General features: G+C 58.8%; 1 protein-coding gene across 1 annotated transcript; it reads right to left on the reverse strand.

Moving 5' to 3' along the window:
* Positions 1-1,486: 1,486 nt before the first annotated feature.
* AMBP (alpha-1-microglobulin/bikunin precursor) lies at positions 1,487-8,221 on the reverse strand. The gene is made up of 10 exons (XM_069873121.1): positions 8,010-8,221; positions 7,267-7,409; positions 6,932-7,008; positions 5,981-6,094; positions 5,390-5,491; positions 4,780-4,817; positions 3,787-3,865; positions 3,536-3,703; positions 3,209-3,385; positions 1,487-1,635 (listed from the first exon to the last, which is right to left on the reverse strand). Exons 1-10 carry the CDS (start codon positions 8,115-8,117, stop codon positions 1,604-1,606), a joined length of 1,038 nt encoding a protein of 345 aa, XP_069729222.1. The 5' UTR covers positions 8,118-8,221; the 3' UTR covers positions 1,487-1,603.
* Positions 8,222-15,733: the final 7,512 nt, after the last annotated feature.

The raw sequence follows: 15,733 nt of genomic DNA on the forward strand, positions 1-15,733 counted from the left end.
GAGCTTCATAGCCTCCAACCCGTGACCCCCACAGACGCTGGGACCCCCTCCCAGCACCCTTCGGCATCTCTGGGACACCCCTAAACCCACTTCTAATTCCCGCTGGGAGCCCCACAACCCCTGTAATCCCCTCCTGAGACCCTCATAGCCCCCACCAGTGGCCTCCAGAAGCCCTGGGACCCCCTCCCAGCACCATTCAGCATCTCTGGGACGCCCCTCAAAACACTTCTAATCCCCTCCCGGGACTGCCACAGTCCCCAGGTCTCTGCCAGACCTTCTCAATCCCCTTCTGTGAGCCTCACAGCCCACACCCGTGACCCTCATACACCTTGGGACCTTCTCCTGGAACCCCTCCCTAGCATCCCTGGGACACTCCAAAAACACTTTAGTGCCCTCCCCTCCCCGCCCTCCCGGGAGCCCCACAGGCCCCAGGCCACCCAGACCCTTGCAATCCACTCCCGAGAGCTCCATAGCCCCACTCGTGACCCCCAGAAACCATGGGACACCCCTCCTTGGACCCCCCAGAATCCCTGTGAACACCATAACCCTTGTAATCCCCCACCCCCAGGACCCCCACAGTCCCCCCGCCATGGCCCTCTGAAACCCTGAGATCCCCTTCTGGAACCCTTCTAGCATTCTTAGGACCCCCAAAACACTTCTAATCCCATCCTGGGACCCCCAGAGTCCCCAGGGCTCCCACAGACTCTCTCAGTCCCTCTCCTGTGAGCTTTATAGCCCCCACTCATGACTCTCATAGACCCTGGGACCACCACACCACCACCCCCCCCCCAGCATCCCTGTGAACATCGCAACCCCTATAATGCCCTCCTGGGACCTCTATAGCCCCCTCCCTTCAATGCTCTAACCCCCTCTAGAGACTCCCATAGCCCCCTGTGATCTCCACAAACCCTGTAGTTCCCTTCTATGACCCCCAAGAACCCGTTGTGACCCTCTGTAACATCTGCCATTCCCTACTCTCACCCACCATAGACCCTTATGAACCGTAACCCCCCCCCAGCCCCTCCTGTCACCCCTCGGGGGCCCCTCTGCCCCCCTGTAATCCCTTGCTGTAACCCCATGTAACCTCCCCACCATGATCCCTCTTCTCGCCCCAGCCAGGGTTCCAGTGGGTCCCATCACATGCTCTGCAGTCTGACCTCGTTGCAGCAGCGATTATTCACATTTAGGGCTGAGCAGACACCCGTTCCTCGCTGCTGTCCCCTTCCCAGCTGCCCACCACTGGCCCCTGGGTAACGGGGGGCTGAACCCCCCCAGCAGGATGCCCTGAGCCCCTCGGTGCCACCTTCAGCCACCTGAGGCCAGCGGGTTGAGGAAGGGGCAGAGACTCAGTGGGGAGCACCTAGCAACCCCACAAAGTGGGGGGACATTGCACTGGGGAGGCCAGTGAGGACCCCACAGCATCCCCTGCCCCTCCTGGACCCCCCCAACCCTGCTCCCCACCAGCTTGTGGATGGACACTGGGCTCTTTGGTCACATTAGAGACATTTACTGCTGGAGGCATCTCCCATGCCTCTGTGGGCAGCTGCCAGCACCCTCCTGCGGACCCTGCTGCTGGGTGCTGATGGCTTGTCCTCCGCCTGCGTCAGTTGGACAGACGCAGAAACTCCTCGTCCTCTGCAAACGGAGAGACACACGGGGTGACGGACAGACCCACAGACCCTCACCCCATGGACAGGCGGTGACGGCTGATGCTTTGTCCCTGCCATCAGCGATGCGGGCAAGCAGTTCGAACCCTCCGCACACCCCTGTGCTCTTCTAGGGTGCCACTTTGCATCCCACCCCTTGCCACTGTGGCATTAACGTGCTTTATGTTCGTGATGGAATGGTAGAAGATGCCTCAACGTGTTATTCCAGAGAAGAGCAACAAAGCTGGTGAAGGGGCTGGAGAAAAAGTCACGAGGAGCGACTGAAGGAGCTGGGGTTGTTTAGCCTGGAGGAGAGGAGGCTGAGAACAGACCTCATCACTGTCTACAACTGCCTGAAAGGCGGTTGTAGAGAGGTGAATGTTGGTCTCTTCTACCAGGTGATAGGTGACAGGACAAGAGGGAATGGCCTTAAGCTGTGTCAGGGCAGGTTCAGATGGGACATTAGGAAAATTTCTTCCCAGAAAGGGTTCTTAGGCACTGGCTGCCCAGGGAGGTGGTGGAGTTCTCATCCCTGGAGGTGTTTAAAAGACGGGCAGATGAAATGCTGAGGGATCTGGTTTAGTAGTGGACAGGGATGGCTGGAGTTGACTTCAAAGGTATTTTCCAACCTAATGATTCTATGATTCTGGCCCCTTCTCCCACCTGTGGTGGCACAGTGAGCCCTTGGATTCTGCTCTCTGGGAGCAGGCTCTCCCAGGGCTGGTTGTGGATGAAGACCCCCTCTCTACAGAGAGATTCCCCCTGCCATGCTTTTAAAAACCTGCTTGTCCCTCTGTCCCAAGGGCTTGTTGTGCCTTCCAGGGAGGTTCAGTATGGAAACCCCTGCACTGACAGAGTCAGAGGGACCTGCACAGCACATGTTGCACAGGGGTTACACCCCTGTCAGGGATCCTTGCTTGGTCCTGATCCAGTGTCAGGGGCCCAACACCCCCCATATCTTTCCTCGCTGGCAGCTCCACTGCTCCCCACTGCACCCCAGCCTGCTCATGGTTGTTCCCCCTTTTATCATGACCACTTTGAAGTTCAGCCATGGCTTCTGCAGTCCATACAGCCCTGTGTGATATGGCCTGGAGATTAATGACCATGTTCCTCAGCCTATCAGAACCCTAGACCCAGGACAGACCCATCCAAAGCACATCACGAAGCCATCCCAGATCCATGCTGGACCCATGACAGAAACATCCCAGGATCTATCCCAGGACAGATCCACCCTGATACCCATCCTAGGCCCAGGACAGACCATTCCTGAACCCATCCAGACCCAGGAGAGACCCATCCCAGATCCAGGACAGACCCAACCTGAAGCCATTATCACCCAGAACAGACCCGTCCCAAGACCCATCCATATCCAAGACAGACCCATCTTGAACCCATTCCAGATCCAGGACAGACACATCCTGAACCCACCATCACCCAAGACTGACCCATCCCAAGACCCATCCCAGACTCAGACCAGCCGTGTCCCAGTCCAGCCCAGGACAGGAGCTGGTGCCGGCTGCTCCCCAGCAGAGTGCAGTGTGGTGGGGCCAGGATGGGAGTACCTGTGAGTGGAGGAGCCCCGCAGTATTCCTTGCACTCCTTCTCCGAGTAGAACTGGTTCCCGTTGCCCTTGCAGCCTCCATAGCTGAACGTGATGCACTTGCCCTGGGCGGCGTCGAAGGCCCAGCGTGTCACCGGCTTCTGGCATGGTCCGGTGACAATGGGCAGCCGACAGGCAGCTGGGGGACAGGTCTGCTCTGAGCCAGGGGACTGGGGGCCCCACACCTCCCATATGGAGGTTTGAAGCCACTCTCAGACCCCTCTGATGCCTCAGCAAAGGCATCTCCTGTGCCCTGGCACCACGAGGTCTTTCCTGGTTGTGCACTCACCCTCGGTCCGGCACGCCTGCAGGCACTCCTTCTCCGAGTAGAAGTTGTTGCCGTTGCCCAAGCAGCCCCCGTAGAGGAAAGTTTCACAGGCCATGGAGGAGGAGTTGTAGAAGAAGCGGGAGAGCATCCCACTGCAGGGCCCAGGATCCTGGCTCAGCCGGCACGAGTCTGCGGATGGGTGCCATGGGTTGTCACAGCAAGCAGGGATGTGGGGCAGGGGATGCCCCATAACCCCCATCCCCCAGTCCTACCTTCCTTATTGCCAAGGAAAGGTGGCAGGGGTCCCGCGGCTGAGCCCTCCTCGGGGGGCAGGACTGCTCTCCGCGCCCTCTGCATCGGGAAGGAAGCACAGAGCTGCTGTCAGCCCCTGCCTGTGGACCCCTTGCCCACCTCCTCGAGCCTGGAGCCTTGCTGACCCCTGGGCTGGGCTGTGTCACTGCTGGGGGCTGCAGCCCATGCAGGCTTCAATCCTCCTTAGTGCCCCCAGCATGTTGCCACTCATTGATCTTGGGCCAACAGGCTGTGTCCTCCATGCCTCTTGGCCTTCACAACGTGTGCTCATCCTGGATGGGGGCCTGAAGCCATCTAGACCCAGGACAGACCCATCCTGGATCCATCCAGACCCAGGACAGACCCATCCAGTCCCGGGACAGACCCATCCTCTGCCCAAAGCACTGCACTGATGCCCCGAGCTACGGTTGTGTCTGTGCCCTCGCTGATGCAGTGTGGCGTGTTACCTGCTCTCCAGTCAGTTGGGTTGTTTTGCCTATCAAAGTTCCACTACCTCTTAAAAATCTTTCTAAACTCAACGGCGTGGGGCTGGGAGGTGCAGAGGCACGGTAGCTGGAGGTGCTGAGCTGCACCCCCATACCTGGAGATGGGGTCTGTAGCCTGGCTGGGCCACCAACAAGCAAGCAAGGAGACACCAGGCTCCGCATGTGGCAGCTTTCACCCCATGAAAAACACCAGAGTAGGAAATGGCCATTGCTTTCCACCGGGAAGTGAGCCCTGGTGCCCACCCTGCCCCAGGACCCTCGCCCTGCAGCCTGGGCCCCTGTCGCTGCAGGCAAAACCCATCGGCAGAAATGAAAGAGCATCTCCCAGAGGGATCAGTGAAGCTGCTGCTCAAACAAATTCCAGCCCATGAAGTCTGGTCCTTGGTCATCTGGTCTCCAGTGGGTTTGGCTTGGAGGGGATGTCCCCAGCTTTCATGCCTCTCAGGAGGTCCCAGCCAGACCACTCACCTGCGGGGCAGCTGCAGTCTCCTGAGGAACACATTCACCTGGCCCAGATGACAGGAGAGAAGATCAGCACTGGGAGAGGGGAGATGCCTTGACAAACTCCTCTTACTGTGGTCCTGCACCAGGCACACACAGGACCCTGGGGAAGGGGATGCCCTTCCAGTTTCACCCTAACGTTCTTCCCCTCTTGCTGCTTTCCACCTCCCACTAACAGGAGGATCCCCCTAAAATCCCCACACCCACCTGCACCACGCTAACACTTTCTGAACCCCAGGCTGAGCAAGGAGCTCCTCAGGTGCTGAGAGCACCCAGCCTTGGGGAGCAGGCGTGAGGCTCCCTGAAGTGTCCTGCACCCACATCCCAGAACAGCGTTGTGGACACATTGACCTGACAGCCCACCAAGGATCCCACCAGTAAGAAGATGGTGGAAGCCGCACTGATACATGGCCTTATCTCCTTCCCATCCCATCCTACCAAAGCTCTTGATTCTTCTCCTTCCATCCTGACCATCACCCATCACTCCAGACTTGCACACCAAGAAGGAGCAGCCCCACTGCCTCGGCATACCCAGGGAACAGGCAGCAGGAGAGGCAGATGCCTTGTAGTGGGTTACCTCTGTTGGCCAGGATGAAGATGGAGTCTGTGGGGATGCCCATGTCCAGAGCCAGCTGCTGGAAATCCTCAATGAGTTCCTCCCGCAGCTCCGGACTCCTCCCTGGACACAGGAACAGGCCGTGAGCAGGGTTGGCATGGGTGGGGGTCTGCACGCAGCCCTCCAGCCACCCATCAACTCGCAGAGCTCAGGCAGCTGCAGGCAGTCCAGTACCAGCCTCCTGGCCCTTCCCAACCTCTCCTCCATTATTCTTGACCAGCCTTGACCAAGGCCTTGGACAAAGTGGTTCTAATGTTTCTCAGTCATGAAAGACGGCACCTCCTGCTGCTTCAGGGCCTGGATTTCTTCCAAGCAGATATTGCCACCTTCATGCCAAACAACAGGCTGGTTTGAACCTTCGTTGTGCGATGTGGCTCTAAGCTGGGCCAAAAGACTCAACCCCTGCAGCGTTGAAGATGAGCTGGTCCAAGACACCACTTCCAAAGCCATGTCAGGTCCCTCAAAGCCAAGGGGGACCCTTGGGTGGTGTTTATGAGCTCCATTGGCCCACCCCAGAGCCTGCTTGCCCATAAAAGCCATAGCTGCACGTACCATACAGCTTCAGGGTGGTGCTGGGGCCAAAGGCGCTTTCCTTCTTCATCAGAATGACAGCATATTCGTCGTAGTTGGTGCGGAGCACGTAGGAGCGGATGGACACGTCCCATTCTGGGTGAGACAGAGACACAGGGGGCATCATTCCTGCCCCTCAGAGAGAAATGGGGCTGTGTGAGACAGCCCCAAAGCTGGGGCTGAAATCAGGCAGGTAGGTCAAGAAAGTAGCTGATACTTGGGAAACAGACTCTCAGACAACCCAAACTTCCTTTAGGTTCACCATCATCTTCCCAGTCATGCAGATTGGAAATCAAGGGCTGTGGACAACTGGGATTTCATAGAATTTCATAGAATCACTAAGTTGGAAAACACCTTTGAGATCATCAACTCCAACTGTACTTGTCCACTATTAAATCATATCCCTAAGTGATTCATTCAACTATCTTTTAAACACCTCCAGGGACTCCACCAACTCTCAGGGCAGCTTCTGCCAGTGCATGAGGACCCTTTTGGTGAAGAAATTTTTCTGGATGTCCAATCTAAACCTTCCCTGGTGCAACTTGAGGCCATTCCCTCTCATCCTATCACCTATCACTTGGGCGAAGAGACCTGCCCCTTCACCTTCTTGGCCACCTGGGCCACTGCTGGCTCATCCTTAGTTGGCTGTCATGATACCACCAGTGTTCCTGAAATGTGGCTGGTGGGAGCCTGCCCCACCTTGGGACCTCAGGGACAAGAGAGATCTGCTGAAACAGAGGCCAAGGCTAAGCAGGGCCAGTGCTGAAACAGCCCCTTTCCTCCAGCTTCACTCCATACTTTGGAAGTGGCCCAGCCAGTGGAGTGCCTTCTAAGCCCTGCTGTCCTGAACTCCTTCCTCAGCCACCCAGTTCCCATTGCCCAGCCCTGCTGCAGCTCTTGGTGTTGAGCGGGACGGCAGCGAGCCCGACTCACTGGGGTTGTAGTAGGTGTATTTGCCGGGGGTGCTGGTTTTCTGGTACTCTCCTGAGATCTGTGTGCAGTCACCTTGCCTGGAGGGAGGAGAAAAACAATGAGCTGCTCAGAGGGACTGGTTTTGCTGGTCTGGGGCATTGAAGCCATAGCAGGGGACCCCAAAACTCAACCTGCTGAAGAATGGGATATTCCAGCCCAATCCAGCCTGTCCTCAGGGCTCTTATGCCAACCAGAGCAAGAGACCCCTGTGTCTTGTCCCATCCCCAGGGAGATGGAGCACCCCGGGGTGGGGTGGCTTTGGAGGAGGCTCGAGCACCCACAGCAGTGCCCCGTACCGCAGCCTGGTGCTGGCAGTGCTGATCTGGTTGGAGCTGGGGCCAGGGCCCAGCACCAGCGTGCCCATGCTGAACTTCTCCTTGTAGTTCTTCATCCACTTGCAGGTCGTGCCGATGGCGATGTCGTACCACTTGCCGTATACCTGCAGGGACAAGGAAGGGACGTCTGCACCACGAACCCTCCCCACCGAGAAGGGGCATTCAGTTTTCTGCAGAGCTGAAATATTCATAGCCCAGAGAGCAACTGGGAAGTGATGGTGCAGGGTGCCGAGGCCAGAGCTACTGCAGGACTAGGGAAGCAGATCGGCACTGAAAAGGATTTTCCTGGGTCCCCTGGCCACCAGGCAGGGCTGGAGGCATCAGGTTGGCATCTCTAGGGGACTGCAGACCCCGGGCATGTGTGGGGCTACACAGAGCCTGGCAAGGGATGGGGCTGTCTGCAAGAGAACTCCCAGGCCACCTGCATTCCGTGTGAATTCTGCATCCTGCATGAATCCTGCTCACTAGGGCTGCCTGTGGGCCATGCCCACACCTCTGAGGTCTCCCAGGCTTCTCCTGGGATTCATCTGACCCAGCCATCACTCCAGCTGCCCCCCTGACTGGCACCCAGCAAGGCCAAAGCCCGTCCCACGCAGCCTGGTGTGGGCAGAGGTAACACCACCCTTCTTGCTGGAGGAGAAGTGAAATAAAATTTCCCTCAATCCTTCTGCCCCCAGGATTAAGGGACCGCAAGCCGCCAGTACCCGCTCAGCCTCAAAGTTCTCCTGCACTTGGATATCCTCATCTTGGTCCTTGACGGGGGTCCCGCTGGCCACGATGATGAAGAGGAGGGAAAAGAGACCCCAAAGCATGGTGGCTGGTGGCTTCAGAGTGCTGCTGAGCCCAGCACGCCAGCAGGATCGCGGACTCTGTGCTGGCCTCACTGCGCAGCAGCGTGACCTTCAGACCGTGTCCGGCAGGGACAGCCAGGCTGGCTGGGGGGGCAGCTGGGGGGCAGCTGGTGGCCCTGCACAGCCCAGCTGAGTGGCCCCAGGGCTCACCCTGCCCTCAGGGGCAGCAGGGATTTGCAGAGAAACTGGCGTGGGGTGCAGGAGGGTAGATGAGGATCGTCCTGCCACACCAGGCTGAGCTCCTCACCCTCTCCTGCCCCTGCACCACTGCTTGGTCCAGACATGGGGTCAGGTCCTGCCTGTATCCTTTATTCTACTTCATATTTCTGCCCTGGCATCCTGCACAGAGCCCTGATGGTGCCTCCAGCCCCTGCGGAGCAGCCTGACTCTGCAGAGAGGAGAGGATGGAGGTGTCACCAGTGCTCACCCCAAGCTGCCAAACCCTGACCAGGTCTGTAGGGAGCAGAGCCCACGCTGCTTTCTCCCCTTCTAGACCCCTTCCCTGGGGGTCCCGACTCCCAGGAGCTGGCTGGGTGTCTCCCACCCCACAGCTGAAGGTCTGTGGGCCTGGAGGTGTGGGAGGTGCAGGACACCTGGTTTAGCCTGGAGAAGAGGAGGCTGAGGGGAGACCTCATTGCTTTCTCCAACTCCCTGAAAGGAGGTTGTGGAGAGGAGGGAGCTGGGCTCTTCTCCCAAGTGACAGGGGACAGGACGAGAGGGAATGGCCTCAAGATCCACCAGGGGAGGGTCAGATTGGACATCAGGAAAAAATGTTTCCCAGAAAAGTTCATTGGGCACTGGCAGAGGCTGCCCAGGGAGGGGGTTGAGTCACCTTCCCTGGAGGTGTTTAAGGGATGGGTGGATGAGGTGCTGAGGGACATGGTTTAGTGATTGATGGGAATGGTTGGACTTGATCTGGTGGGTCTTTTCCAACTTAGTGATTCCGTGATTCTATGATTCCATGGTTCTACAGGCTGTCCCTCCCCACCACTGTTTGCCTTTGTGGGATCATTAACTGAAACCAAACAGTGTGAGGGGAACGGCAAACAGAGCAAAGGGCAGGAGCCCCTCTCCGCATTGGCCCCCGGCCCCCTGTTTGCAGTCACCCCTGTTCTCCATCTGCCCCGGGCGCAGCACCTGCAGAGCCACAGAGTGTCCTGGGTTGGAAGGGACCTGCAAGGATCATCAAGTCCGACTCCTGCCCCTGCACAGGACACCCCAACATTCACACCACGGGGCTCATGGCCTTGGCCAAATGCTGCTGGAATATTGTCAGGCTTGGTGCCGTGTCTGCTGCCCTGGGAGCTGTTCCAGTGCTCCACCATCCTCTGGGAGAAGAACCTTCTCCTGAAGTCCAACCTAACCCTCCCCTGGTGCATCTTCCTGCCATTCCCTCAGGTCCAGGGATGCTGGGGTCAGCCGAGCATCCCTTCACATGCACATCTGCACGCCACATCTGGGGCGCCCTGGGGGGCACGGGGGGAGCTGGAGGCGGGCAGGGCCCCCCTTTTCCACCCCCTCATCGCCCCGCTCCGGGTTCCCTCCCTGGAGCAGCCCCGGCCCCGCGGCGCTAGAGGGCACCCGGCGGCAAGGAACGGACCCGGCCGAGCCCCGAGCGGCTCCCACCCTGCTCCTGCTCCCTCTCCCGCTCCCACCCTGCTCCTGCTCCCTCTCCCGCTCCCACCCTGCTCCTGCTCCCTCTCCCGCTCCCACCCTGCTCCCTCTCCCGCTCCCACCCTGCTCCTGCTCCCTCTCCAGCTCCCACCCTGCTCCGCTTCCCAATCCCGCTCCCACTCCTGCTCCTCTTCCCTCTCCCACTCCCCATTCCCACTCCTGCTCCCACTCCCACTCCTGCTCCCTTTCCCCTCTCCCCACTTCCCATTCCCGCTCCCATCCCTGCTCCTTGTCCCCCTCCCTGCTCCCCATTCCCACTCCTGCTCCTACTCCTTTTCCCCCTCCCCACTCCTCACTCCTGCTCCTGCTCCCTCTCCTGCTCCTGCTCCCTCTCCTGCTCCCCAGTCCCACTCCTGCTCCCATCCTGTTCCTCTTCCCTCTTCCGCTCCCCATTCCCACTCCGGCTCCTGCTTCCTCTCCCTCTCCCCACCCTGCTCCCACTCCCCGCTCCCATTCCCACTCTCCCTCCCACTTCTGCTCCCACTCCCACTCCTGCTCCTCACTCCTAGTCCCACTCCCACCCCTGCTCCTTCTCCCTCTCCCCACTCCCACCCCCCAATCCTGCTCACACTCCCCACACCCCCTCCCCACTTTCACTTCTTCTCCTCATTCCCACCCTCAACTCACACTCCTGCTCCCCCAGCTCTGGCTGCACTTCATCCCCACTCCCGCTCCCCTGCCTCTCTCCCACTCCCTGTTCTTGCTTCTTCTTCCTACTCCCAATCCTGATCACTCTTCCCATTCCCATTCCAGCTACCAGCTCCCCGTGGAAGGGGGACCTGGCTGTGTGGGGAATGGGCAGGAGTTCCATGGGGAATGGGCAGGAATTCCATGGGGATGGGCAGGGCTGTGGGCATGGGCGCTAGAAAGTCTGCAAAGCCAACATCGCTGTTCCCTGCTGGCTCTGGCTGGAGCCCCGTGCCCGCGGCAGCTGCCAGGGAACGGTGGGTGAGTCCGGGCTGACTGCCCGTGTGCTGCCCGAGCAGGGATCAGGCCTTCCCATGGCCCTGTAAGCCAAAAGTACCCAGCGACGGACCCAGGTGTGAGTGACACTGGACACACGCCTAAAAATCCCCTTTGGGGACCAGTCTGCTTTCGTGGGAGCACAAGGGTCCCTTGCTGGGACCTGGCAGGAGAAGGAGGAGCAGGTGTGACCCTGACGGGCATTGACCATCCTTCCCAGTGGGGCTGCTCCGATCCTCTCCTCCTGCTGCTGGTGCGGGGGAAGCAGAGGGAACTCGTCCCTCCCAAAGGACAAGGGCTTGGGAAGCTGTGGGGCTGAGGACATGCAGTGTGGTCTTCTCCTCTTCTGTATGCATGAATCCTAAATCATGGAATAGTTTGGAAGAGAAGCCGGTCAAAGGCTGGGCCAAGGAGGGAAGTGCAAACTGAATCTGGAGGCTGGGACAGGCATGGATCGCCCCAGGCTTCTTCCCTCATCTGGGGGAAGGATGGGCACAGATATGTCCTGGATTGCCCCTGATGGAGACAGGCTGGGGACTGGCTCCATCTGTAGCCCAGGTGCTCGTGCCCCGCTGCCGAGGTGACCCCTGGCATCCACACACCGCCCCTCAGGGTTGGGTGGCAGCAGGGAACCTGCTGGTGCAGACCTGCTGGGCTGCTGCCCCGTGGCACCTGTGTCTCAAGGCTGGTGCTCTCTCTCTCCTGGGTACAAGGGCCAGCGAGCGGGGTGGCCGGCAGAGCAAGAGAGCTGCTGGGACATCCCTGGGGCAGCTGCGTGGCTGCAGAGGGAGGGGAGCTTCGCCTTGAGTGGAACCCACCTGACTGGGGTGGCACTGGGAGCAGGGGATCAGGGTGGAGGTGGCGTAGCCGTGAGTTGGCACCCTTGGGTTGGGGTGGCAAAGTGTTGCTGGGTGCCCCTGTGCCCGGATGCTGTGTCCCCAGCCAGAAGCACCAGCCCAGGCGACCCCATGCCCAGTGACTTGGGGACCCCAGCCCATCTACCTGCCCGTGTCTGTGTGCACAGGCCCTCCCTCTGCTCGGCCGCCGGCCCTGGCGCTGCCCCCTCCACCCAAGCCCCCAGGAGACCCTTCCCATGCGTCCTGGTGGGACGAAGCCACCGTGTCCCCATCCTGGCGCCCAGTCCCTGAGCCGCCTGCTGCTCCGGCCCAGCCGTACAGATGGCTTCGCCGCCTCGCCGGGTCGCAGCCTCCACCCTCACGTGCGGCTGCTTTTTGTGTCCCTTCTCGCTGCGCGTCGGGCTCACCCCGTCCCTGCCACCCCTCGCCGCCGCGGCCCCCGGCGCAGCCCCCACCGCAGCCAACCACACACACAAGTGAACTTTTCTGCGTTTTCCAGCAATTAAAAAGAATAAAGCAACAGTTGTCTCCAGGCAGGGCATGGATCCTGGTGACCCTGATTTTCTGTGTGGCTGGGCAGGGTGAATGGGGCTATTGAGACCCCGATGACTGGCATCTCCACTCCAGGATTGTCTCCCCTTCCAAGTCCCCCTCCCCTCGCTCTCCTCCTCCCTACCCTCCTCCCCGCTTTTAATTTCCTTCCTGGAGAGAGCTGCTCATCCCCTTCCCATTGGCCAAAGGCCTGAAAGGGAATGGAGGAGACAAGGGAAGGATTAAAGACGCTCTGCTTAGGAGCAGGCAGCCTGAATACAAGATGCACTGGCTGGGAAAGAATGGGGGCTTAGTGGGGCACCAGATCAGACCCGCCTCTGCCGCATTCAGCCCGACCCGCATTCCTGCATCTCTAAGCAGGGACCTTTCTCCCAAGCCGGCCCATCAGAGGGACCCCCGGACCCCTGTCCCACCTGCCAATGCAGGTAGAGCTTCCCTAGATGGTCCCACCATGCCACAGCCCCTTGGGTGCAGCCACACAGCAGCGCCGGGGGGCTGCAAGTCCCGTGGGTGAACCCTGTGAGGATGAGGAGGCATCGCGGACATCCCTTGGACCAGTCTGGAAGTGACATAGGACAATGTGGGTCTCCAGGATGTGCACAGCCCTCGCCCCAGGAGACCTATGGGCTTTGGTGCTCAGGGGAAGGCTGGAGCCTGCAGCAGTCAGGGCTGTGCTTGTCCTCCTGGAGAAGCCTTGGCATCAGAGTTGTTGAATCATAGAATCATAGAATCACCAGGTTGGAAAAGACCCACCAGCTCATTGAGTGCAACCATTCCTATCAAATTGGTGTCCTACTGCTTGTCAACCGTGTCCTCTCAGCCACAGCAGAGCCCTCACAAACTCCGTGGGTGTTCATTGCCCTGCTCAGGGCCTCCTGCAGTTGTGTGGTTTGGGGTGTGGGTGGTGCACGGTGGTTTGAATCCCTCCCTCCCACTGATCTCACTCACCCCATACCACTAGTGTGCTTGATGATTTGCCGTGCTCCAGTCCTTGGGTTCCTCCAAGAGCAGGTCTGGGGCAGGGGGGATTTTGCTGGTCCTTGGGAGGGGCTTGGGCAAAGGGAGGTGGTGGAGCATGGGCTCAGGGTCACACTGGGAGCAGGAACACCAAGGGCGATGGTGATGATGGCCACCGACTCAGCCCATGGGGAGGCACCAAGGAGCAGAACTGTGCTGCCAGCAACATCGGGGGCTGTTTATACCTCTTGCACCCTCCGTGCCAGGTTGACCCTTGTGGGTGAAGAGCAGCTCTGCAGCCCTGAGTGTCACTAGCTCACGTAGTGCAGGATCAGTGCCTGCTGCCTCTTGCCCAAGGCCAGTCCTCTGAAGGTGGAGCAGCACAGACCCTCCGCATGTGCTTGCACACAAGGATTCCCCAGGGCAGGGAGGGAGACACCCCCCTTCTCTCTGAACTGGGGGTCTGAGGTGAGACTCCCGGTGGAGCTGCCTTCCTTCACAGGACAGGAGGAGGCTGTTTTCAGAAACCTCTCCATGTCCTCAGAGAGCTGTTTTCTGGAGGAACACATCGCTGGAGGAGCTCAGCAATGCCCCAAAGCGAGAATGATGTTTCCAGGCTGATAAGCTGGTGGTTTGCACGGGGGAGCCAGGACAGGGTGGGTCAGTGGAGTCCTACAGCTCTGAAGCATCAGCTGTGAAGGCTCCCCAGGGATCCCACACTGCAAGGAGCATCCTGGGAACCCAGGTTCCCATGCAGGGAAGCACGTCAGAGCACCACACACAGAGCTCTGGGGCACAGTTCTGCAGGGGCTGGGGTCTGAGCTCCCGTGTCCCATGTCCCAAGTAGTGGTTAATGTAATTTGAGGTTTCCTGGGGGTTGTCCCACCTCTCCCCATCTTCTGATCTTGCCAGCCTGGTCCCTCACACATCCCAAAGCCATGCAGCCCCTGCAAGGGTCAGGATGGAGCCCTGGTCACCATGTGAACACAACTGCAGGAGCCAAGGATTGAGTAAGCACATGGAGATGGCCTATCAGGGCAGCCTCCATCACCTTCCAGCCTCTTGATTGTATTGATACAGCCCAGGATTCAAGCACCAGAAGCCAGCCACCATGTGCCAACTGGGATGCACTGGAGTGCCCAGGAAATCTGTGCAAGTCCAGGAGATGGGATGGCCTCCAGAGCCTGGGGCAGAGGCCAGGTAGGACATGTAAAGACACCTAAAGCAGCAGAAAGATATTAGGTGTCATTCCTCTCCTGTTTCTGCAGACTGCAAAAGAGCCCAGACACCTCTGATGGACACCTGGTGGTCAGAGCTGAATCCCACTCCACTGACAAAGCTGAGCGGGCAGGGTCCCAGTTACTGCTGCTTCCTAAGCAACGCATGTGGCCATCACAGTGTCCACGGTCCAGCTGGCATCACTCAGACAGCTTCAATCCTTACACATTCAAACCCATGGTTTTAAAACATTTTCCAATAGTTGGTACTGAAATCCCCATCTCCTGGATGTTACTCCTGGATTTGGTACCGGAGCAGAACATGAACTCTTCCTGGATGTGCATCTCCATTTCCATCCCAGAAGGCAGGAAAGGAAAATTCCCTTCTATTCCTTCTCCAGAGAAAAGGATCCCTTGAGGCATCCCACCACCCACTGCCAGCCTCAACAGTTGACATGGAGCTCACCTCCGCACCCACATCCACCACTGCGTCCTCTTGCTCCGAGGATGAGGTCTTCACACCAGGAAGGTGTCTCTAGGGCAAAATAGGCAAAATGGGTAGGAAATAATTTTGGTGTAAGAACCTCCATTTTCAGCATGAGGTAACTGGGTGAGCACCTGCCGTGGTGCGGCAGAGGTGGTTACTCCACACTCAGGGGCTGGTGGGCACGTTGCAGTGACCCTCGGCTGTGCCCAGCCCTGCAGGAACCCTCCCCCTTCTCACTCTCCCTCAAGTGTGTCCAGGTCCTGGAGGGTGTGTGCAGAGGAAGGCAACAAAGCTGGGGAAGGGGCTGGAGAACAAGGCTTATGAGCAGTGGCTGAACGACCTGGGGCTGTTTGGCCTGGAGAAAAGGAGGCTGAAGGAAGACCTCATTGCTCTCTAGGACTGCCTGAAAGGAGGTTGTAGAGAGATGGGGGTTGGTCTCTTCTCCCAAATGACTGCGGATATGATGAAAGGGAATGGCCTCAAGTTGCACCAGGGCAGGTTCAGATTGGACATCAGTAAAAATGCTTCACCACAAGGATTCTCAGGCCCTGGCAGAGGCTGCCCAGGGAGGTGGCAGAGTCCCCATCCCTGGAGGGGTTTAGAAGACAGGGAGATGAGGTGCTCAGGGTTTAGTAGTAAACAGGGACAGTTGGACTCAATGATCTCAGTGGCCTTTTCCAACCTAGTGATTCTATTATTCTATGACTAGGAACCCACTGAAATTGTCTGTGAGAGACATTTGCCACCCTATGACTTGGGTGTCCCCATTGCCCAGTCACTGCCATAACGCAGGAGACACGAGGTCCTCACCTTGTTGCACCCCTGGACTCTCTAATCCCCTGTGATTCCTGGAAGCTGGTGAAGGGGCTG

This window comes from Phaenicophaeus curvirostris, chromosome 20 (genome assembly GCF_032191515.1).
Source record: "Phaenicophaeus curvirostris isolate KB17595 chromosome 20, BPBGC_Pcur_1.0, whole genome shotgun sequence".
Taxonomy (NCBI): domain Eukaryota; kingdom Metazoa; phylum Chordata; class Aves; order Cuculiformes; family Cuculidae; genus Phaenicophaeus; species Phaenicophaeus curvirostris.

What these genes read in the sequence shown, in the direction of transcription:
- AMBP (XM_069873121.1), bottom strand. Translation starts at nt 8,117, where the DNA reads ATGCTTTGGGGTCTCTTTTCCCTCCTCTTCATCATCGTGGCCAGCGGG. An exon ending in AGAACTTTGAGGCTGAGCGG is followed by an intron (nt 7,410 to 8,009) that starts GTACTGGCGGCT and finishes TTGTCCCTGCAG; the next exon opens with GTATACGGCAAGTGGTACGA. An exon ending in CTTCATCCTGGCCAACAGAG is followed by an intron (nt 4,818 to 5,389) that starts GTAACCCACTAC and finishes CATCTGGGCCAG; the next exon opens with GTGAATGTGTTCCTCAGGAG.